Source organism: Acomys russatus, chromosome 13 (assembly GCF_903995435.1).
Source record: "Acomys russatus chromosome 13, mAcoRus1.1, whole genome shotgun sequence".
Taxonomy (NCBI): Eukaryota; Metazoa; Chordata; class Mammalia; order Rodentia; family Muridae; genus Acomys; species Acomys russatus.
Window position 1 is genome coordinate 68,184,461 of NC_067149.1, and position 23,000 is coordinate 68,207,460.

Consider the following 23,000-nt stretch of genomic DNA (forward strand, 5'->3'; position numbering starts at 1 on the left):
CACATGTGCAGCACCACATGCAAGTTGGCTTCAGTGAGACACGTTTCTGTGTTATGGTGTGAGCAGCCGCGGGACACTTGTGGTGGAGCCTTCCCTGGGGAAGGAAGCAGCGGGCGTTCTGGGTTTTGATGACTTTGTGTCTGGAATCGCTCTTCTCTCTCTTGCCTGCTTCGTTGTGGAGCCCTTCTTCAGACACAGCCTCTGCCTCCTCATCAGCCCGGGCGTCCTTCCTTGGGATGGTTTGCTTGTTTTCATGTGTTGACTTCTAAAGGTCTTTTAACAAGTTCGGTATTGTGTATGTAGAGACCTAATTTTTTTTTTTTCAAAGAAGGAAGTAAGAGAAATTGGGGTAATTAGTGCACGTGAGCACTCTAAGTCTGTATCACCTGCATCTGGAGGAGATTGTCGATGACCCTGCAGGCAAAGAGGCTCCAAGTGTTCATACAAAACACAGTGCCTGCCTCCGAGCCTGGAATTCTTGGGAGCCTTCTGTGATTGTCAAACTGGTCTCAGACACGTATTTTTTTGAGAAAGGAAAAAAAAAAATTTTTTTTAATTGGAAATTTCTACAACTGTGTGTAGCAGCAGAGTCAGACATTTTCTTTCCCAGCAGGTTTTATTTTTTATTTTTGTTTTGTTTTGTTGAGCCAAGGTCTCTCTGTGTAGCCTTGGCTGACCTACAACTCACTGTGTAGACCAAACTAACCTTGAATTTCGGGCATTCACCTTCTCCTGACTCCCAAGTGCTGAGGTTGAGAGCGAGCGCCACCACTACTGGCTTCCCGGCAGTTCTCGGTGAACTCTTTTCCTGCTAGCCTCAGCCGGAGGAACTTCTAGCCCATAAAATTCAGACCTAGAGCTAAATTAATTCATCAGCGTCCAGTTTCCTCAGCTCTCCCTGCTTGTTGCAAGCAGGCTCCACATGGGAATATCAGCTGAGAAATCCTGTTAATGTCTGAAGTGCCTGGCGTGCCAGCATAATTAAACAGCACATGAGCGCTTTTTGGCCACACTCCAAAACCAGAGATTACATGTCTAACACTAATCCTGTGTGTCTGCAGAGGCTGTCGGAGCAAACATCTGGATTCTTGCACTACCAAAGCCGAAGCATTACATTAAAAAAAAAAAAAAAAGGCCGCCGAGCCGCACCACATGGGCACTGTTTGTGCATGGCCTTGCTTTACAGCCATATGCGAGTGCAGGAAGTGTGCCAGCCGTCCTCCAGCTGTGACTTTGCAAAGGTGAAATGGAAAGATGCTGCCTTACTCAGCTGTTTGTTTCTGTGGCAAAATACCCAGAAGAAATCTTTAGTCAGGGTGAGAGCTTCAGAGGTTTCGTCCTTGGTCTGGTGGCCCGTTGCTGTGGCCTTCAAGGCTGTGGGTGGCAGGAGCTTGAAGCAGCCGAGGAGCAGTGTGTACACCTGTGTTGGCAGAGCTCCTCCGCTTCCAGCCGGCCTGTCCAGGTCCCCGCATTGGCTGATGCGGTCCACATTGAGGGCTGGTCTGACCCCTTCTTGCTGTCCACTGTCCAGTCATCTCTGCATCCTCACAGACACACTCAGGAGTGTGCTTTCCTAATCTAGACGTGTCTAGATACAGCCAGGCTTCATTCTTGTGACCCAAATGCTCTGTAACAAACTGAGCGTTGCTAACTAGAGCCAGAGTCCATATCCAAATGCTGTGGCCTAGCGTTCAGGCCATTGCGTAAGCGAGAACATGTGAGGCACCTTTGGTTTGTCCTTCGGAGGCTTTTGTTTGAAGAGGATGTGGGTGGGTGGGGTGTTACATGAATTATCTAAGCTCTTGGCAGTGCACCCCAAGTTTTGGAGCTGGGGGTTTGGAAGGACTTTATGCGGGAGGTGTAACTATGCTCATGCTAAGCAGCCCCAGCGTGTTAAGTCAGCACTGGTGGCTGATGCTTTCCAAGTAATCTACTGACATGTTTGTTTGTTTGTTTGTTTGTTTTGATGCAAGGTCTCACTGTGTAGTTCTGAGACCCTGTACTAGGGCTTTGTTCTAGAACTCACTGTGTAAACCAGGTTGGCCTGGAACTTGTAGTGATCTATCCGCTTCTGCGTCCTGAGTGCTGGTGCTAAGTGAGTACACTACCGGGGTTGGTGTGACATTTTCAGTAATACAGATTGTGATTCAACACCCTAGCCCTGTTACACTGGAGGAAGCACCCGTGGCCTGCAGATAGAGGAGTGTGGCTTTAGGACAGTCTTTGTGCTTTACTTTGTTGTTGCTCTGATCTTTGGGCTTTTTTGATTCTTGCTATAGGGTAGATGTTTGCTGCCTGCACCCCCAAAGTCCACTAAAAAAGGCTGATCCCCGGAGTGGTGCTAGTATCCTGGGGCGGGGGGAGCTACTGGGAGGGCCTCGAGGTAAGCAGAGAGCTCCACCACTTCCACCCTTGCGTTCAGCATCCCCAGTACAGAGGCCCCGTTTTCCTCCCTGGGGTCTGGAATGGCCAGAGTCATGAGCCTTCTCTCACTCTCTCTCTCTCTCTCTCTCTCTCTCTCTCTCTCTCTCTCTCTCTCTCTCTCTCTCTCTCTCTCTCTCTCTCTCTCTCTCTCTCTCTCTCTCTCTCTCTCTCTCTCTCTCTCCATATGTGTGTGTGTGTGTGTGTGTGTGTGTGTGTGTGTGTGTGTGTGTTAATTATCTCAGAATTCTGTAGCAGGATAGCTGATCCCACCGTGAACCCCAAGATTGTGAACTGTAAAAACCTGCCTTTTGCCAGTTGTGGTGGCGCACGCCTTTAATCCCAGCACTTGGGAAGCAGACGCAGGGGGATCACTGTGAGTTCCAGGCCAGCCTGGTCTACAAAGATCAGGACAGCCAAGGCTACACAGAGAGATCCTGTCTCGAAAAACAAACCTTTTGTTTGTCCTGGTTCAGCCCTCTAATACCCACCTTTAATCCAAGGACTTTCTGTTTATTGTAAACAGGTGGTTAAGGTGTGGTTAGGCCAGCCTTAGCACACACTTTAAATAAAGTTAACCCTAGGTCAAGAGGCAGAGCAAGAAAGCAGCTGACTGGAGTTAATAAGTAGGCAGGGCTTTGAGTTAAGGGCATTTAAGATGGGTGGCATGGATTAGAAGAAAGGGCTTTGGGGGCTTTGAGCTGTCAGCTGAGCTGGTGAGCCCTTGGAGCCTTTTCCTCTGAGCTGAGGAGGAAGGTCAGAGGGTGCGTTTTCACCCCAGCATCTGGCTCCTGAGTCTTTATTGGTAAAATTGAATGGTTTGGGGTTTTCATTTTTTTTTTTTTTATAACAGTATTCCGTAATACAGTGGGAAGCTAGCAGTTGTTTTCATAATGTAAATATATAATTAGTCTTGATTTCATGTTTGTTGTGTGTATTTGGTATGTTGCTCATGTGTGTGGTATGTTGCACATGTGTTTGGTATGTTGTACATGCGTGTGGTATGTTGTACATGCGTGTGGTATGTTGCACGTGTGGTGGTATGTTGCACCTGTGTGTGGTTGTGCACTAACTGTGTGTCCTGCTCTGTCACTCACTGTGTTACTTCTTCGGGACACAGTCTGTCACTGAGCTTGAAGCAAGCTGGTGACAAGCAAGCCCCAGCAGCCCCATCCCCACCCGTCCTTGTACCACACCGGAGTTACAGGCGCCTGTGGCCATGACCAGCTTCTATGTGAGGCACCAGGGATTCGAACCCAGGTTGTCATGTTTGCACATCAAGAGCTCTTACCTACCCAGCCATTCTCCAGCCGCAGGAGTCTTGGTGTTTAAAAAAGAAATCAGAAAATTGTCACGTCCTTAATGTAACATTTCTGGATGAAAAGCTAAGCACAAAGGCCAGGCATGGTGGCGCAGGCCTTTAATCCCAGCACTCGGGAGGCAGAGGCAGGCAGATGTCTGCGAGTTCAAGGGCAGCCAAGTAGTTTGCTTTCTAGAGGCCTGTGCTTTTCCCTGGGATCTTGGGTGGATTATTATTACTGTGAATATATGAAAACCCAGGTGATCAGAAACGTAGTGTCTTTTTAAATTGGATGACCTTATAAACTTGAGCAGTATTTCATTTGGACGATGTATTTCACGTGTGTGTGTTGTGTGTACAAGCGTCTCATCCCTGTGGAACAGTGGAAACCCAGTTTAAGGGAAGTTGAGACAGAGAAATCCTGTCTCAAACAAACAAACAAACAAACAAACAAATAAAAGCTAAGCACAAATAACTGGTTCTTTGCATTCGAGCCCAAACTTAGCCAACTTAACTTTCTCAGGTGCTGTGCCACTCACTGCAAGGTAACCAGGTAGAATCACTCTGTGGTGGAGGTTATTGGCTGAGGAGATGGCAGAGGGTGTGGTAAGGTGACCTCTTACCTGGAGGAAGAAACTCATCTTGGTGTCCCGGAAGGGCAACAGACAGAAGGAAATGGATTTACTGACCTTGTGCTGCCTGCGGGGTTAGGGAAGCAGCACAGAAGACCTGCAGCTTCTGCTAGTGCTTCAGGGGTCAGGGCAGGAGAGGACTTCCTGAGTAGGAAAGCACCTCGAGAGGGTGCTGCAGTGTGAAACCCTCCCTTCCCTCCTCCTGTCAGTGAACTGCTGACTCTCCTTGCTGCTGTCGAGTGGCAAATGTACTTGTACATGGCTGATACGCATGCGTGAGTCCATTTTGTCAGATCACGGTTTCCAAAATTGTGCTCTATGGGACTTCTCCCCCACAGTCTGAGATTTATTGTTCCATGTGTGTCTTTTCCCTGGAAAATATGTAATTACACTGAAACACAAGCCATGTTCTTTTGAGACTTTCTCACAGTTTTCAAATGTACAGCGTCTAAGGTTTTTTGTTTTGTTTTCTTTCTTTCTTTCATTTTTTGCATTTGATTTGCTTTCTAGAGGCCTATGCTTTTCCCTGGGATCTTGGGTGGATTATTATTATGTGAAAACCCAGGCAATCAGAAATGTGGTGTCTTTTTAAATTGGATGACCTTATAAACTTGAGCAGTATTTCATTTGGATGAGGCAGTTCACGTGTGTGTGTTGGTGGACAAGCGTCTCATCCCTGTGGAACAATGGAAACCCAGTTTAAGTGGCAGCTAAGAAAGCAAGGAGCATGTGTGCATACACATGTGACACGGCAGCGTGCAGTGAGGAGCTAAGCTGAGTCCAGCCAAATCTGCATGGAGGGGCAGCTGCTGTACAGTCTTCAAGGGTAAATGGCAAGTCTAACAGCATCCTGCCTCCTCAGGGAAACTTGGATGCTTGGTGTCCAGTTTTTCTCCTTTAAGTACTTTCTTAAGTTTGCTGCGTGGCTCCACAGAAATACCTGTGAAGTTGAAAATGTCCAAAATTTAATTTACTATTTTTATTTAGTGCAGAATCTTACTGAGAAAGTAAGTTGCTGGCTACTGTAAAGCTTTTGAAATTTTTAGTGACTGATCTTAAAAACAAAATCAATGCTGGCTGCTTTTTTATGCACTGTGAGTTTGTATTGTTTTCTGAGCAATGAATATTTTATGGCAACTAGCATGACCATTTCAGCCCCTACTGGGCCACGATTTGCACCTCACTGTGTACAGTGTTTATCATCCAAAATATAAGAATGTGTTTTCTTTCCCCGCGACTATGCTGCGAGTATTCCCTTTATTCTGGAAAAGTATAAATATCAATCAAAGAATGTTAATTCATCTTTTCTCTAGTTAAAGAAGAGCCAGATGGAAACGTAAGAATCTGTCAAGGCTGGTATGACAGCTTAGCAGGTAAACACGCCTCCCACCAAGACTGAGAGCCTGAGGTCAGTTCCCACAGCGCACGCAGTCCAGGGAAAACTGCTTCCCGCCAATTGTCCTCTGAGTGCTCCATGACCATGGTAGCTGCCTGTGTAAGGTGTGGCCACACATGCAAACACGCACGCGCGCGCGCGCGCGCACACACACACACACACACCACAGTACACATATAATGTGAACATTCCAGACAATCATTTGTCAACTGGAAACTGAGAGGAGATTTGCTTGTGAGGTCTGTGTCCCCTCAGGAGCAGCAGGGCAGAGCCTCGGGCAGGTGAGTTACTCATGTGGCTGAGGACTCCGCTGGTCGGGGGAGCATCTGTACCTAAGGCCGAGTGTGTCTTGCTCTCCTTCACTGCTGACGTCAGCTCTGACTCGCTGACTCTTGGGGGAGAAGCAGCTTGGTGTTTACAATCTGAAGCACTCTGCCGGGACAAGCTCCGTAGTTACAATACTGGTTAATGTTTGTTTTCACGTCTAAGTGACGTGAAAGACATAGCTTTTGTCATTGTTTTTTGTTTTTGTTTTTGTTTTTTTTGGTTTTTCGAGACCGGGTTTCTCTGTGTAGCCTTGGCCATCCTGTCATTGTTTTTTAATTCCTTCCGTAAACATGATTTGCTTGTACGTTTCCCTAAATATTTAAGAAGCAAAGCAGCGCCTGTGGCCTGCGTCAGTGAACTGTTCTGTTTAAGCTCCAGGGGAAGCTATGGTGGACCTGTGCTCCTTAGATGCTGCCTTGGATCTAACTCTGAGTTTTACACCACGGTGTTTTCTGTTCACATCCATGGCTTAACATCCGTTCCAGGGGTTTGAGACAAAGGAAGGACTCTGGTGCTAAACATGCCAACTGCCCGCGCGCTGGCTTTACCCAGAGCTCACACTGAATTCTCAGTGTGTGTTCTCCTCCTCCCGATGTCTTACACTTAGTGTCCAGGTTCCACACACGTGCATGGTGTGTGCACCTTGTGTCAGTCACTGTGGTGAGGGACTCAGATTGTGAAATTAGGAGGCAAAGAGCCAGGAACATACCCTGGGGGAGGAAAACAGTAAATGCAGTTTGGAGACGCAGCAGAGTCACGAGTTGAGCAGGCCTGACATGTCCTTGCATTTGAAAAAGGGTTCCCTGTAGCGGTAGAAGCAGAGCGGGCAGAGCAGGGCCGGCGGGCACCCACAGCAGCACGTGTGTGGCAGTGTTGCTCTAGAAGCCCGAGTGCACATCGGTGGCAAGAAAAGCCTGCACACTGTGGTCCATTTACCGTGCACTGCCCTACTGCAGCCAGAGTGAGCTATGCTCAGCAACAGACTGTGTGCTCACTGGGGTCATGCAGTCGTCTTCACAGACAGTCAGGTCTAGAAGAAAGACACTTCCTGGTCTTGGAGGTGACACACAGGCCAAAATTCACGCTTAATATTCTTGGGGTTTCTCTATTGTGTTATACATCAATAAAGTAGTTTTTTTTTTTAATTCGGTATTATCAACTGTGTGTATACTGTTAGTAAACTGTTTCCAGCTTTCTCCCATCTAAACAGTCGCTGCTACCCCGCTGCCCTTACCCCGGCCAGTTTGCAAATCACCGAGGCAGGGTGGAGATGCTCTCGGGCACTGCCAGAAGCCGGGTCTTTCAGTCTCTGTCTGGGAAGTTCATTCTTTGCCATGAGCTGAGTTCCTTCCTCAAAACTCTAGACTGGTGAGAACTACTTCCTGAGTGCATTGGGATTTTAGACATCACTCAAAGACAGCAGTGTTCAGATCGGTCCTGCGTTCACTTTGTCCTTCAGTCCACCTTTATTCCGTAGCCACCTTCCCAGCAGAGTTTACAGAAGTGTGTCATAACATTTGCGCATGGCAGGTCGCAGTAAGTAGTAAAAGAGAGCCCGCAGTGGCACGTGCAGTGCTAACCCTGGTCAACTGATGCTTGAGTTCCGGGTTTCTCACGGGGGATCTCATTTCTGAAGCAGTGCTGGGAGAGGCTGCCTGCTCCACCGTCTCCAAGGGCTGAGAGTCCTGGCCCTGACAGAATGCCCGCACGACAGCTGGCCTCCCGTAATACTGCCGCAGAACACAGGGCCCAAGAGCGCATTAGTTTTTATTTAAGAGTTTTTGTGCCAATAAAAGCAAACAGGGACGTGAGCAGCGGCCATGTGTCGCTCTCTTGCTCGTACTCACTCTCCATCGCTGACTCCTCACAGAAACGCCTCGCTTGACATCTCTGTGCTGGGCACTGTTCCGTAAGTGTACAGAGCGCTGCCGCTTGATGCCATGTGTTGCTGCGGTTCTTAGCTGCTTGGTCTCAGTGAACGCCAAGCCACCATGGGTTTGGATGTGGTTTGCGTGTTCCCCAAAGGTTTGTGTGTTGGCAGCCTGTCTCCTGGGTTGCCATGATGGGAGGCCATGCACCTTTAAGAGGTGGGGCCCAGGGGAGATGCCCTCCAAAGGAATCAAGACCCTCCTCCAAGGACCCTAGTTATTTCTGGAACAAGGATCGTTTAAAGCACTCTCACCAGGGCCCAGAACACCCTCAAATCCTTGCTTCACATCTGGTTGGACATGTGATCACTTCCTTCTGCTTGGCTCTTGTCACGAGGTGGCACCTTGCATAGTCACCCCACCCCAGAGGGCAGACCTTGTACTAAATAAACTTCTTTTACGTAGGAGGTTGGCCTGTGTCTGGTGTGTCACGGAATCACAAATCAGGCTACCGTGTAGTATTCTCCACGTGCCTAGAGGAAAAACCCTGTGACGACCTCTAGCTTCCCCCAAGCCTAGGCCCTCACTAGCTAGAGCCAACTGGGGTAGTCATTGATAGATAGTGATGTCATGGGTTGGGGGATGTGGAGAGAAAAGGGGGGATGATGCTGAGAACAGTGGCACTCTGTGGAACAGTGGCTCTCCTGTTAGCGCTGGCCCCTAGAGAAAGGGGACCGTCGAGAACCGGCTGTGGGCTGGGACTATTGTGTGTTTCTGAGCGTGGCTTACACTGCTTTTATTGCTTGGTGGGATATGGCCCTGTCTCACAGCACCCACTGTGCTACTCTCTTCTCCCGCTGCCTTCTTCAGGGTTTGATGCCAGACTCGTGGTCCCCAGAAGATGGTGCTCTGACGGTGCTCTCTGTCAGCCACGAGTCAAGAGTCTAATCTGATGGTGGTTCTTGCCTTTCTTTAGGTTATTAGAACGACTTCCAAAAAGTAACCTGGGCCAGTTAGAAGTAATGAACTTAGTATGTAAGTCAGTTGTATATAGAAAGAGGCTGGGAGCTAGAGCGACTTTGAAGCAGAGGTACTTGGGGGCATGCTTCAGTTACTAGAATCTTCTGTCTCCTAAAAATAGATAAATATATTTTTCTCATTCTTGAATTATAGTTATTACATGAAAATCCTTTGTACTTAGACCCTAATCAAGAAGCAAAGCTTACCCATTTAAAAAATGTGTGTGTCTGTCTGTCGTGTGTGTGTGTGTGTGTGTGTGTGTGTGTGTGTGTGTGTCACAGTGAATATATGCACACATATGTATATGATTGCCCATGGGCCAGACCAAGGCGTTGGATTACAGGTGTTTGCAAGCTGTGTGACATGGTGCAAGGACCCAAACTCCAGCCTTCAGGGTGGAGCAGCGTAACCCCTGGGCCATCTGTCTCCAGCCCAACACAGGATGGTGATGCACTGGGCTCCTAACACAGCTGATGCACTGCGCTCCCAACACAGCTGGTGCACTGGGCTCCCAACACAGGCTGAGCACTGGGCTCCCAACACAGGATGGTGATGCACTGGGCTCCCAACACAGCTGGTGCACTGGGCTCCCAACACAGGCTGATGATGCACTGGGCTCCCAACACAGGCTGGTGCACTGGGCTCCCAACACAGGCTGATGATGCACTGGGCTCCCAACACAGCTGGTGCACTGGGCTCCCAACACAGGCTGATGATGCACTGGGCTCCCAACACAGGCTGATGATGCACTGGGCTCCCAACACAGGCTGATGATGCACTGGGCTCCCAACACAGGCTGGTGCAGTGGGCTCCCAACACAGGCTGGTGCAGTGGGCTCCCAACACAGGCTGATGCACTGGGCTCCCAACACAGGCTGATGCACTGGGCTCTCAACACAGGCTGATGATGCACTGGGCTCCCAACACAGGCTGATGATGCACTGGGCTCCCAACACAGGCTGATACACTGGGCTCCCAACACAGGCTGATGCATTGGGCTCCCAACACAGGCTGGTTGCAGTGGGCTCCCAACACAGGCTGGTGCAGTGGCTCCCCAACACAGGCTGATGCACTGGGCTCCCAACACAGGCTGATGCACTGGGCTCTCAACACAGGCTGATGATGCACTGGGCTCCCAACACAGGCTGATGATGCACTGGGCTCCCAACACAGGCTGATACACTGGGCTCCCAACACAGGCTGATGCATTGGGCTCCCAACACAGGCTGGTGCAGTGGGCTCCCAACACAGGCTGGTGCAGTGGGCTCCCAACACAGGCTGGTGCAGTGGGCTCCCAACACAGGCTGGTGCACTGGGCTCCCAACACAGGCTGATGCACTGGGCTCCCAACACAGGCTGATGCACTGGGCTCTCAACACAGGCTGATGCACTGGGCTCCCAACACAGGCTGATGCACTGGGCTCCCAACACAGGCTGATGCACTGGGCTCTCAACACAGGCTGATACACTGGGCTCCCAACACAGCTGATGCACTGGGCTCCCAACACAGGCTGATGCACTGGGCTCCCAACACAGGCTGATGCACTGGGCTCCGAACACAGGCTGATGCACTGGGCTCCCAGAGACTTCTGATGCTGGTTGAGGGGCTGCTGTTAACACCACTAGGTGTGGAATTGATCTCAGTGTAGGTGTGAAGTTAGCATCATGTGCGGCTTAGGAAAATGGACGTGTCAAGTACACTATCTGGAATGAGCTTTGGAAAAAAGAGACATGAATGACCTTCGCAGTGCTAAAGTAAGAAACAAGTTTGTAGTTACATTTGTCAGAAAACTTGAAGGAAGGAGTCATTGTAAAGGAGCTTGCTGGCAGCTTCCACCCTGAGTCTGGGACTTGTGGTAAAAAAGGACCACACATAAGTGCTCAGGCAGGCAGACAGACAGACAGAGACAGACAGACACACACACACACACACACACACACACACACACACACACTAAATGTAATAGGAACTTTGTTAAAGTTTAAGAAAAAGGGGCTTTCTTCATAGAAGGGTTGCTATTAGTATGCCAATAACTTTATTTGGACTCAGAATGTTTTATACTAAGTGTGATAGAAATTTTAATTTTGAATCCTTTAAAAAATTTAAGATTGTTGCTGTCTTTCGATACAGGATCTAGTAACCTAGAATGTTCCCTAATTTCAATGGCCTTTTTTTGCTATTGACTTTCTATATAGCAGAAGTTTCTAATTTTTGAAAGACTTTTCACTTCCATGTATAGAAATAACTTGAACGCATAGTTCAGAAATCACTGGAGCTTGTCATATTTGCCAATACAAAGTCATTCTGAACCTTAAAGCCTGTGTTTAGAAGACAGGTTGTGACAGTGAAGTCAGTCAGAGGAAGCTGGACTCCTTCCACGAAGAACTGTAGAGCGTTTGTCGCCCTCACTAGGGCCTCCATGCCTCACAGGGCCGATGCACATTTCCACTGTACATGCAGGCATCGCTTGCACATCTCCGCTGCTTGTGCCCTTGTCTCAGCGGGGTGGTTCAGAGGCGTTTCTGCAGGTCCAATGTGCTGTGTTGCCCACAGGCCCGTGTCTGAACACTCGGTCCTTAGCTGGTAGCACTGGTACATGAGGCCTGGCAGGCAGCTGTGGGGCTGTGGGGCCCTGGGGGCAGGGTGTAAGGATTGTGTGCCAGCCCCAGTGGTGAAGGTCATGATCCACAGAGATGTGGGCAGGCTGCTTCACTGTGAGCTACCGTGGAGCTGCCATGACGGACTTAAACTGAACCAGAGGAATCTCTCAACTCCTAAGATGTTGGCTGCAGGTCTTCTGTGGTGGGAGTGGAAACAGTAGTAACAGACTCTCTTCCTCCCCTCCTCCCATCCCTCAGCCCTCCCCCCCCCCCCAACCCCCCACATTGCTGATTTACACCCAACACAGGTTCTCCCTGTTTCTCTGTTGTCGTTTATCACACCCCACACTTGGCCACAAGCTCTTTGTGTGCTCGCTTCTTGTGCCCCAAGGTGAAATTTGCTCAACAGTCTTCACAAAGATGCTGCCTTTGTAAGTGCACAGCTAGTTGTCATTATTGGCAGCACCTGCCCTCTGTAAAGTCCGTGTGACCACTCTTCTATGCTCAGTGTCCTGTGAGCCTCTGTCACAACAGTTTGTAGCTCGTTTTAGATGCTGTAGTTGAAACATTATCCATTCCCTGCATCTTTCAGTCACAGCGGACACTGGACGGCCCGTCACTGCTGTGCCTGGGGCAGCTCCACAAGGCACAGACCAGCAGTGCAGCAGGTGCTGGGAGAAGGGTCCTCACTGCCAGCTGGGACTTGAGGAGAGCGCGTGGCTCCCAGCTCTGGCAGCAGCTCAGACTTTTTTGGTACACCACCACATATTTTCCTGTCTGAGTAAGAATTGTCTCACTTTGACCTTTTAGTCATTAACTGCATGCAAGTGAACACGGAGGCACGCACAGCTGTTAGCAGACACTTTAGCAGAAGCCTCCTCCTAGGGCCTTTGTGTTTTTTACTTTGAGCAACCTGGTGGCACCCAGCCTATAATAGAAAAGTGCAGTGCGTTTGGATGGATTAACTAAGTAAAGACCTATGGTTGGTGCGTAATATCATTTCTAAGGGAGTGGTAAGCAGCAAACAGCTGAGGGCTGCATCTTATATGCTGGGGTGACTTTTTTGACAGCAAACCAGCAGTGAGAAAAAGACAGAAAGACATGAGGGAATAGAATCCTTCAGCTGGTTCTCATAGCCCTGGTCAGCGGGGGTCCTGGGGAGGGCATGGGTGTGACACAGGGATGGACTGTGGTCAGCAGGATAGCACAGCATGTATGTTTTTTTAAAAAATTGGGCCAGGTGATGGTGACACACGCCTTTAATCCCAGCACTCGGGAGGCAGAGACAGGTGGATCGCTGTGAGTTCGAGGCCAGCCTGGTCTACAAAGCGAGTCCAGGACAGCCAGGACTACACAGGGAAACCCTGTCTCAAAACACCAAAACAAACAAGCAAAAAAGGTTCAATTGGTCCAGGGGAGGGGAATAGGGTGAAAGAGGGAACAGGACGATACAGGTGAGGGGATAACAATTGGGATGTAATCTGAATAAATTATTTAAATTTTAAAAAGGGTTCAATTGTTTATGGTTTCCGAAATGATAGGCACTCAAAAACAAACAAACAAAACAATCAGGAGAAAGAGACAGAACGTAAGCATGTGTGTTGAAGAAGTAGATAAGAATCTTTAAACCTGGGATGCAATTTAAAAGTTGTTATGGGGGCTGGAGAGATGGCTCAGAGGCTAAGGGTGCCACTTGCTCTTCCAGAGGTCCTGAGTTCAATTCCCAGCAACCATATGATGGCTCACAACCATCTGATGCCCTCTTCTGCAGATAAAGCACTCACATACAATAAATAAAACAAATAAATCTTTAAAAAAAAAAAAGTTGTTATGAGCGATTTTAATCCCTTTAATCCCAGCACTCAGGAGACAGAGACAGGCAGACCTCTGTGAGTTCAAGGCCAGCATGGTCTACAAAGTGAATCCAGGACAGCCAAGGCTACACAGAGAAACCCTGTCTTGGAAAACCAACAAAACAAAACAAAAACATTATTCTGAGAGTAAGAAAGTGCAAGTCAGGGTTGGGGTGTGTAGTAGGAGCCACCTACCCTGCTGAGTTCTGCTCCATAAAGTAGGCGTGGACTTTAGCCACAGTGAGATATTTGGTGTCATTTTATAGTTCACAGGATATAGGGGAAAGTTTACTTTATTTTAAAAAAAAACACTGTTTTACCTTTTTTAGCTGTGTTTTCGAAGCCAAAGTCATGACCTGAAACCCTGATGACCGCTGTCGGGGCCTCCGGGCGACTGGCAAGTGCACCATGGAGCTTAAAGTATGGGTGGACGGAGTCCAGAGGATTGTGTGTGGTGTCACTGAAGTCACAACTTGCCAGGAGGTTGTAATAGCCTTAGCCCAAGCTATAGGTAAGTAAAAATTGGCAAGCCAAAGAAACAAAAACAAGCAAACAAAAAATAGCGCTTGATACTTCTCTGGCACGGCGGCGCCGGCTTTCCTACTTTCCCAGTGTCCTGATGAAAGCGCCTGAAAGATGACATAAGGGGAGGCATATTTTAGCTCATAGCTTCAGAGGGTTCAGCTATGGTTTCTTGGCCTAAGATATCTGGGTAAATTGGCACCAGTTCTCTGTGTCAATTTCCTTTCCCTAGTTGTTGCCACACACCTGACACAGACAACGTCATGTGAGTACACTGATTTGTCTGAGGGTTCCAGGTGTCAGCCTGTCGTGGTGGGGAAGGAGGTGACAGAGCTCGCTCTTGTGGCTGTCTTGGTCACTGTTCTGTTGCTGAGAAGACACTGTAAGCAAGGCAACTCTTCTAAGAGAGAGTCTTTTATATATATATATATTTTTTTTTTTTTTTTTTTTTTGGTTTTTTGAGACAGGGTTTCTCTGTGTAGCCTTGACTATCCTGGACTCACTTTGTAGACCAGGCTGGCCTCGAACTCACAGCGATCCGCCTGCCTCTGCCTCCCGAGTGCTGGGATTACAGGCATGTGCCATTACCACCTGGCTTTAAGAGACACTCTTATAAACAACTGGGGCCTGCTTACAGTTTCAGAAGTTCAGTCTATTGTCCTCATGGCAGGGAGCATGGTGGCATGCAGGCAGGCATGGTGCTAAAGAGTTCTACATCAGGGTCCACAGGCAGAGAGAGACACTGGGCATGGCATGGGTCTTGGAAACCTCAGAGCACACGCCCAGTGGCACACTTCCTCCAGCAAGGCCACACCTCCTAATCCTTCCTAAATAGTGCCACTCCCTGGTCACTAAGCATTCAAATATGTGAGGCTATGGGGCCAATCCCCTTTTCTTTTTTCTTTTTTTTTCTTTCCAAGACAGGGTTCCTCTGTGCAGCCTTGGCTGTTCTGGACTCACTCTGTAGACCAGGCTGGCCTCAAACTCACAGCGATCTGCCTGCCTCTGTCTCCTGAATGCTGGATTACAGGCGTGCACCACCACGCCCGGCTATGGGGCCATTCTTATTGAAACCATCTCAAGGACAAAGGGGAAAAGGGTTTACAGGGAAAAACCAGAGCAAGAAGTCATCCCAAAGGACATGACCTTATAGACCAACTTCCTCCAATTAGGCTCCACTTCCTGCCTCCTCCCTGTCTGTCACATTATAAGTCCTCCACAGGGTTAATCTTCTATTTGGTCAGGGCCCTAATTATCACCTCTAGAAATACCATCACCATCATGGACTCCACAGAAGCATGCTCTGCTCATCTCAGTCTTCCTCGTCCATCAGGTGGACCTTTAACCAGTGTGTGTGGGCACAGACATTCCTTCCCAGTGGCTGGCACCATAGCTCTCAGTGCACTCTTGTTTGTCTCTGTGCCTGTGGTACACCATGCTGTACCCTGGGTTACTGATCTTGACCCTGCAGTCTGCACTGTCTTCCCCTTATGTTTATCCTGAATAATGATTCTTGTTTGTTTAATTCCAGATGTTTGCTCAGGCCAGAGCAGACTCCTAGTTCCCAGAATCCCTCATAAGTTAAACTCTTACTGTCAAGTTCTGAATACATTTAAAGTTGAAGAATAAAGTAAACTAGAGGCTGGAGAGATGGCTCAAAGGTTAAGGGCACTGATTGCTCTTCCAGAGGTCCTGAGTTCAATTCCCAGCACTCACATGGTGGCTTACAATCATCTATAATGATACCTGGTGCCCTATTCTGGCCTGTGGGTATACATGCAGGCAGAGCACTGTATACATAATAGTAAATAAATAAATCTTTTTTAAAAAGAATAAAGTAAATTAAATACTATGGTTCGTCATTAAACAGAAATGTATACTTTTAAAAATTGTTTTAATACAGTGAAGAATGAAGCTGCCAAGTCCACGCTTCTAGCCGCATTTCCTGGGTCTGCCTTCCCTCCTGTTTTGTTGAACTTTCCTTCTAGTTTATTTCAAGCTTTTTTTGAAAGTATCTGTGTGTTTGCATGTATACATACCTCCATGTAAAAGCTTTTCTGTGGTAGTAGGGGTTGAACCTAAGGACTCAGGGATGCCAAGCAAATGTTTTAGCACTGAGTGCCCTCTGTCCCCAACCTGCTTGTAACTCCTGTTCTGAGACAGGGACCCCAGCTTACCCAGACTCTCTGCGGACTCACTTTGTACCTCAGATGAGTTGTGAACTTGCAGTTCTCCTGCCTCAGCCTCCTGAGTTACTGGGATTATCGGCCTGTGCTACCAGGCCCTGGCTAAGGCTGTCTCCATCAGAGAGTGGAGCATAAGGGCAAACCCTCTGTCTCCACGAAACCATGCAATGTGTTCAGGGTTTCGGTCTGCATCGTAAACTGTTATCTGTTTAGTAAATACCTGCAGCCGGCTCCGTCCTGGGTGTTCGCTCCTCTTTGTCTTGGACCCCTAGTCACTAGTTTACTTTATGTCTTGCTGGTTTATACTGCAAGCACGTCAAGTCAGCTCAAGATTGAAATAGGTCCCTTGTTGCCCGCACACTGCAGCACTGTGACAGAGCTGCTAAATGTTGACCAGGGTCCTTTGTTTTCATACTGACATCTTTTTTTTTTCCATCGATCCTGTAGCACTGCACTGTATTAAAGCAATGCTGGAAATGCTAAGCCTCCCAGTCCAATGAAACACCTTCCATTCAAGACTGTTATTGTAGACTTGAGCTTAACTGTGGAAGGGGAACTTGAGGCATTTTCTTTTCTCCCAATACACTCAGTATTCTCCCTTGTCTGTTGGATTGAAACAAACCAGGATTCAGTGAAAATTAAGAGATTAACTCAAAATTTCTCTTGAATATTTTTTAAGTAATTTACTTTCTTCTATCTTTTAATGGATTTGGGGGGGGGTTGTTTTTAAAGACAAAGTCTCACTATATGAACCAGGTTGGTGGCCTTGACAGGTGATAGTCCTCCTGACTTGGTCACCCAAGATAGGTGTGTGATAGGTCAGACTTGCTGAGCAGGCACTGCAGACAGCCTCATCTCATATGGTAACCATGTTTTCTTCAGGGAATTCCATGGAGAAAACATGTTCTATTCACCAGGTGTATTTCTTCATTTCCATGAAGAATGTACTTAACCTGTGAATGCATGTTTTAACTGAACCAACCACTCTATTCTCTCTCTGTCTCTGTCTCTGTCTGTCTCTCTGTCTCTGTCTCTCTGTTTGTCTGTCTGTCTATCTGTCTGTCTCTCTGTGTGTGTGTGTGTGTGTGTGTGTGTGTGTGTGTGTGTGTGTGTAGCCTTGTCTGTCCTGGAACTCACTTTGTAGACTAGGCTGGCCTCAAACTCACAGAGATCCACCTGCCTCTGCCGCCCGAGTGCTGGGATTACAGGCGTGCACCACCACGCCCGGCTTGTCTTTCCTTTCCCAGTAACTCATTTCAAGGCCTGCTTTGAAAAGCTGAAAACTTGAATATAAACGTTGTATGATGTCACGTGTGACCTAAAAAGTCACTCTGTACCATAAATACTTAATTGAATGCAGCGCTCATCTGAGAAGCGTCCGAGCTGTGGCTGTCCTGCAGCTGCGCTCCTCCTGGCTGCTCTAGCAGCGCCCCCTACTCAGAGCTATGACCAGTGCTTCATCTGCCATCACTTACATGACACTGGTTTAACAACCAGCACAAACTGGTTGTTCTGAGCTAGATAACTGGATGGGTAGACACTGACCGAGAGGCATGAAGCCACGTTAGTTTAGGCCCTCTGCAGTCTTCATGTTCTGCCTCTGATCGCCACACCCTCAGATGCCCGAGCACTACTCCAGCCAGCGATGGAGAAAACACTGCCGATGTTGCTCTGCGTGCCGCTCTAGTTGCTGATGGCAGGGCCAGGCAGAAGAGCAGTGGATGATCCAAATGTGCACACACATATTACCTCTACAAACAGAGGTCAGAGGACAGCCTCGCATGCCGTTTCTCACACACTTGCCACCTGTTTGCACCAAATCCCACAGGGACCACAGGCGTCCTGTGTTGTCCCTGACTTCATTGTCGGTTCTGGGCCCCAAGCTCACGCACTTCCATTTATGGGCGGCTATTTCACCAACTCACATCTCTCCTCAGCCCCTAATGCACACGTCTAACAAACAAAATAGCACCTACCCTAAATTAAAATGCCTAGGAAATGTGTTCATGCCTATAATGTTATATTGCCTTTTTTCTTTTCTTTTTTTTTTTTTTACATTACATTTATTTATTTATATGTTTATTTATTTATTTATGTGGGCAATAAATATGCCAAAGCTAGAGAAATACTGTGCAGGAATCAGTTTTTTGTTTCTACCATGTGGGTCCCAGAGGTCACCAGGCTTGGTGGCCAGCATCTTTACCCACTGAGCCATCTTACTGTCCCTATATTGTCTTTGAAAAGTTTATTTCAATTCTGTAATTAGAAGGTATAGCATATTTTTATTTAAATAATTTTTGTGGTTTGTCTTTAATAATAAAATCTAAGCCAGGCCATGGTGACACATGCCTTCTTGAGAGCCAGAGGCAGGCAGGATCTCTGAATTCAAGCCAGCCTGGTCTGCAAAGTGAGTTCCAGAACAGCCAGGACTACACACAGAGAAACCCTATCTAGAAAAACAAAACAAAACAAAACAAAAATCTGCTTTTTAAAAAAAAAAGAACTTTAAAAATTATTATTACCAACAGTCTTCAGACCCTTTTCACAGAAAGTTATTTCAAAGAGCCGGCTTCACTGGGCAGCTCCCAGCAGTGTGAAGCTATAAGCCTGCAGAGCCCTCCAGGAGCACTGAGGCCTGACCCTGCAGGGAGCAGGAGCTGTTCTCCCCTGACTCTGGCTCTCTCTTGAGGAAGCTGACACAATGAAAATCTGCAAGTTTAGAAGCTTTGGTTAGCTCCTGGGACCCGCCCATCTTTGCTGTGAGAGAAAGCCTTCACTATGGTTTTCTTTGTTCAATATCTCAGAAGTTCTGAACACTTAGACACTTGACCAGAATATAAGTTATCGCAGTCAAGGAAACTAGAGAGTAGAGTTTCTGAGCAAGCCTGAAGGATGCTTACGGTTCAGATCTATAAGTGTGCTGCCACAGCTTTGGGGGGTTTGGTGCTGTCTAAAGCTGCCACAGGCAGGCTGGACTGGACCTTCTGGTACTGACAGCATCCGCCAGACCTACGCTTGTTACATTATATGTCATTATATGTTCCACGGTGACAGTGTACACTCATATTTCCTGTCTAGGTCGAACTGGAAGGTACACCCTTATAGAAAAATGGAGAGATACTGAAAGGCACCTGGCACCTCAGGAAAACCCCATCATATCCTTAAACAAGTGGGGGCAGTACGCCAGCGATGTACAGCTCATCTTGCGTCGGACTGGGCCATCTCTCAGTGAGAGACCCACCTCGGACAGTGTGGCCCGGATTCCTGAAAGAACGTTGTACCGGCAAAGCCTGCCCCCGTTAGCCAAGCTGCGGCCTCAGGTGGACAAGTCAATCAAACGGAGGGAGCCTAAAAGGAAGTCCCTCACCTTCACGGGGGGTGCCAAGGGCTTGGTGGACATTTTCGGGAAAGGTAAAGAGACTGAGGTTAGGCAGAAGGTGCTGGGAGGCTGCAGGACGTCCTCGGAGGAGCTCAAGAGGCTGGTCCGGCTGCAGACAGGGAAGCTGCAGGCCATCGAGAGGCAGCTCGAGTCCAGCGAAGCAGAGATACGGTTCTGGGAGCAAAAGTACAGCTCCAGCCTGGAGGAGGAGATCGTCCGCCTGGAGCAGAGGATCAAAAGAAACGATGTGGAGATCGAGGAGGAAGAGTTTTGGGAGAACGAGCTGCAGATCGAACAGGAGAACGAGAAGCAGCTGCAGGACCAGCTTGAGGAGATGCGGCAGAAAGTGGCAGACTGCGAGCAGCAGCTGAAGGAGCACCTGCTGCGGATCCGCGCCATGGAGGGCGGCCTCCAGGCGGAGAGGCTGCAGCGCCAAGTGCAGGAGGCGCAGGTCAGCGAGGACGAGGTGAAAGGGAAGATTGACAAGGTCAAGGGGGAGATGGACCTTCAGGGGCAGCAGAGCCTGAGGCTGGAGAACGGCATCCGAGCCGTAGAGCGGTCTCTGGGGCAGGCCACCAGGCGGCTACAGGTAAGGGCACCGTCTGTGTAAAGGCAGCTTTCGGGAAAGGACCCAGGGATGCTCTGTGGCCCAGGCCTGTCTGTCACAGGCTTAAGGACCTTAGGCAGCTGAGAAGTCCATGAGAGTCTGGCTTCCCGCGTGCTATAAAATAAATGGTAGTAGACGAAACTCCAACATCTTCTCAAAACTTAAGAACTCTAACTCTTGTGAGCCAAGTCGCTATTAATTTGCAGTCAGTTATAAAGTGTCTAAGAGGGAAACATGTGACCAGATCAGCAAGATTGTTGCAGCAGCAGTGTGCAGGGAAACCGGTATTTCTTTATGACAGATTACATTTAGCTGGGCGGTGGTGGCACACACCTTTAATCCCAGCACTCGGGAGGCAAAGGCAGGCGGATCCCTGTGAATCTGAGGCCACCCTGGACTACAAAGCGAGTCCAGGACAGCCAAGGCTACACACAGAAACCCTGTCTCAAAATAAGCAAACAAACAAAAAGAACATACATTTACATATACGAGTCTGTGGCACTATCAGAGGGAAGCCTCATGCCTCAGAGGAGGGCGCAGTGCCGGCTTTGGCAACTATAGCCATGTAAGCCAGGTGTGTCTAACGAGTCCTGGAAGCAGGCCCCGTCATCTCCCTCCCCTGAGACGGCCCTACCTACCCAGCCCCAGTTACACACACGGTAACCGCTGTTTCCAACCAGGACAAGGAACAGGAATTGGAGCAGTTGACCAAAGAGTTGCGTCAAGTCAACCTCCAGCAGTTCATCCAGCAGACAGGGACAAAGGTCACCGTGCTGCCGGCCGAGCCCACTGAAGTAGAAGCCTCCCAGGCAGACATAGAGCCAGGTAAGGCCTGCCTTCGTTCGCCCTCGCATGGTCCCGTTGTTCACTCTAAACGGCTTCTTCATGGACCTGTTTACCCAGGCATGAGCGTGAATATATAAATGTGGGCTATGTTAGTTTGCATCTTCCCTTCTCCTGATTTCCCCTCCTCTCCGAGTCTCCTTTCTCATCTGTTCTGTAGCCGAACCCCGCCACCTCCCCCCACCTCTCCCACCCTCCCCACCCCACCCCCACCCCGAGGTTGCAGTCTCCTTCCCAGGCGGGCCTCCAGTTGCACTTACTAGTGCAGTCTGATCTCTCTAGTTCTTTGGGGCAGGAAGCTGACACATTTTCTGGTTAGCCAGTTCACCAGATGACTGTCTGTTTCCTGTTTAGAGGCGCCATTTCAGTCTGGGTCCCTGAAGCGACCTGGTTCATCACGGCAGCTCCCCAGTAATCTCCGTATTCTGCAGAACCCCGTCTCCTCCGGCTTTAATCCTGAAGGCATCTATGTATAACTCTGTCTTGGGGGAAGGATCCGCAAAGGTACTGTGGACGGGAAAATCCTTCAGTTTGTGCCAGCCGAACAGAGGGTCTGTTCACAAGCCGCGTGTCCTGTCTCCCAGTCCCAAACCACCCGGAGCCATGCCCTGTGCACTGATGCTGATCATGGAGCCTGTTCACACTTTGCAGTATTGACATGTCGTCCAGCAGCTGGAATGCAAAGCCTTTGTTTTTTATTTGTAGCATTTTGAGAGCATTAAGAAAGTATTAATCTATGTTTATACATGAATAAACCCTGAATTAAGAGTAGTTATGTGACCGCTTAGTTTAATTTATTCCATGTAATTGATTAAAGTATGAATGTTACTGTTTAATATTTTGTTAATATTTACCCAGTGACTTAATTATGTTCAGTAGTGTGGGATTCTGGCTGTGTGCATGTTGGCAGACTCCATCCGAGCTTTGCTCATGGACAGCTACGCAAGCCTCATGGGGCCCTCCACCATCCAGACTGACTTCAGCGGACTCCGCTGCAGGCGGGAGCATCTCCTCGCCCTCGCTTACATAGATAAGTCAGCCTGCTTTCTAGTCTGGAAGTTAATCATTCCTTTACAGTATTTCCAAACATACACTGCCGCGTGGTGTCACAGAAATACCTGTAATGAGGTTTGTGATCCGAGACTGTCAGCGGTGGAGTTGATGCTGCCCGTGGGTTTCCTGGTGTGCTCTGTGAGGTCCTCCTGCCTTGCCGGCTCCTCCCGCGGGTCCTCCCTCATGAGCAACATAGTGTGAGGAGGAGAGTTCCCTGGGGACTGGGTTGGTGTACTTGGGATCACACACCAGGTGATGCATTTCAGAACAACCCACTTCCTCCGTGTAGCCCGTGCCACGCACAGCTGGGGTAACTGCCTCTAGCCCTGATTCAAAACATGGACTGCGTGTTGTCTCTGGTCACGGAGGCGAAGGCAGAGGACACTGCAGCCGGGTAGTTTTTACCAAGAAGGTAAAGCTAAAGTCAGAGTATTTTTTTATTTGTAAATTTGACTCTATAGGATATTAGTCTCCCTTTATATTTGTATCATTTGTGCGTAAAGCCAAAAAAACGAGTCCGTACTTTTCTCCTGAGCAGTGACCTAGCTACACTCACCAATAACATTTAGGCAGGGGTTGTCAGATGCCTTGCAGCCCTTCCCTTCTCTCTGAGTAAATTTGGTACAATGTAACTAAGGCTTCATCTGAAACTTAAAGTAGCTTTTAATTCTAAAGAGAAAGCGCCCTCTGTAGTATTTACATGCAATAAAACAAAAGCAGGTTAATATAGCAACGCGTGATAACACTAAAGATAGCTCTGGGTGTGTGAACACGTCCAACTTACTTTGGGTTTAATGAATATTTGATGAAGCTGGCATCCAGGGAAAAGATTTAGGAATGGCTGTGACATAACAGACACCTCTAAAGAGCCGAAAGCCATGCAGCGCTGCCTTCTCACCCATCTAAACAACACACCTCAACTGCAATGCTGCCCTTGGGTCCTCAGACTTAGCCAGTCGATCTTGCCCTCACTGCTCTGCAGATGACTTAAGG

The 23,000-nt window shown here is 48.5% G+C and overlaps 1 protein-coding gene across 2 annotated transcripts in view; it reads left to right on the plus strand.

Moving 5' to 3' along the window:
- Window positions 1-21,457, plus strand: part of Rassf8 (Ras association domain family member 8) — a 68,529-nt gene extending 47,072 nt beyond the window's left edge. The window contains exons 1-5 of one of the 2 annotated variants that reach the window (XM_051155594.1): window positions 12,532-12,550; window positions 13,747-13,928; window positions 19,204-20,093; window positions 20,792-20,936; window positions 21,309-21,457. In XM_051155594.1, coding sequence (XP_051011551.1) covers window positions 13,826-13,928; window positions 19,204-20,093; window positions 20,792-20,936; window positions 21,309-21,430 — 1,260 coding nt within the window. In that variant the 5' untranslated portion in view covers window positions 12,532-12,550; window positions 13,747-13,825 and the 3' untranslated portion in view covers window positions 21,431-21,457. Of the gene's footprint in view, window positions 1-12,531; window positions 12,551-13,746; window positions 13,929-19,203; window positions 20,094-20,791; window positions 20,937-21,308 lie in introns of those variants that run through there. The other variant, XM_051155593.1, reaches the window with a different exon arrangement.
- The last annotated feature ends 1,543 nt before the right edge of the window (window positions 21,458-23,000 follow it).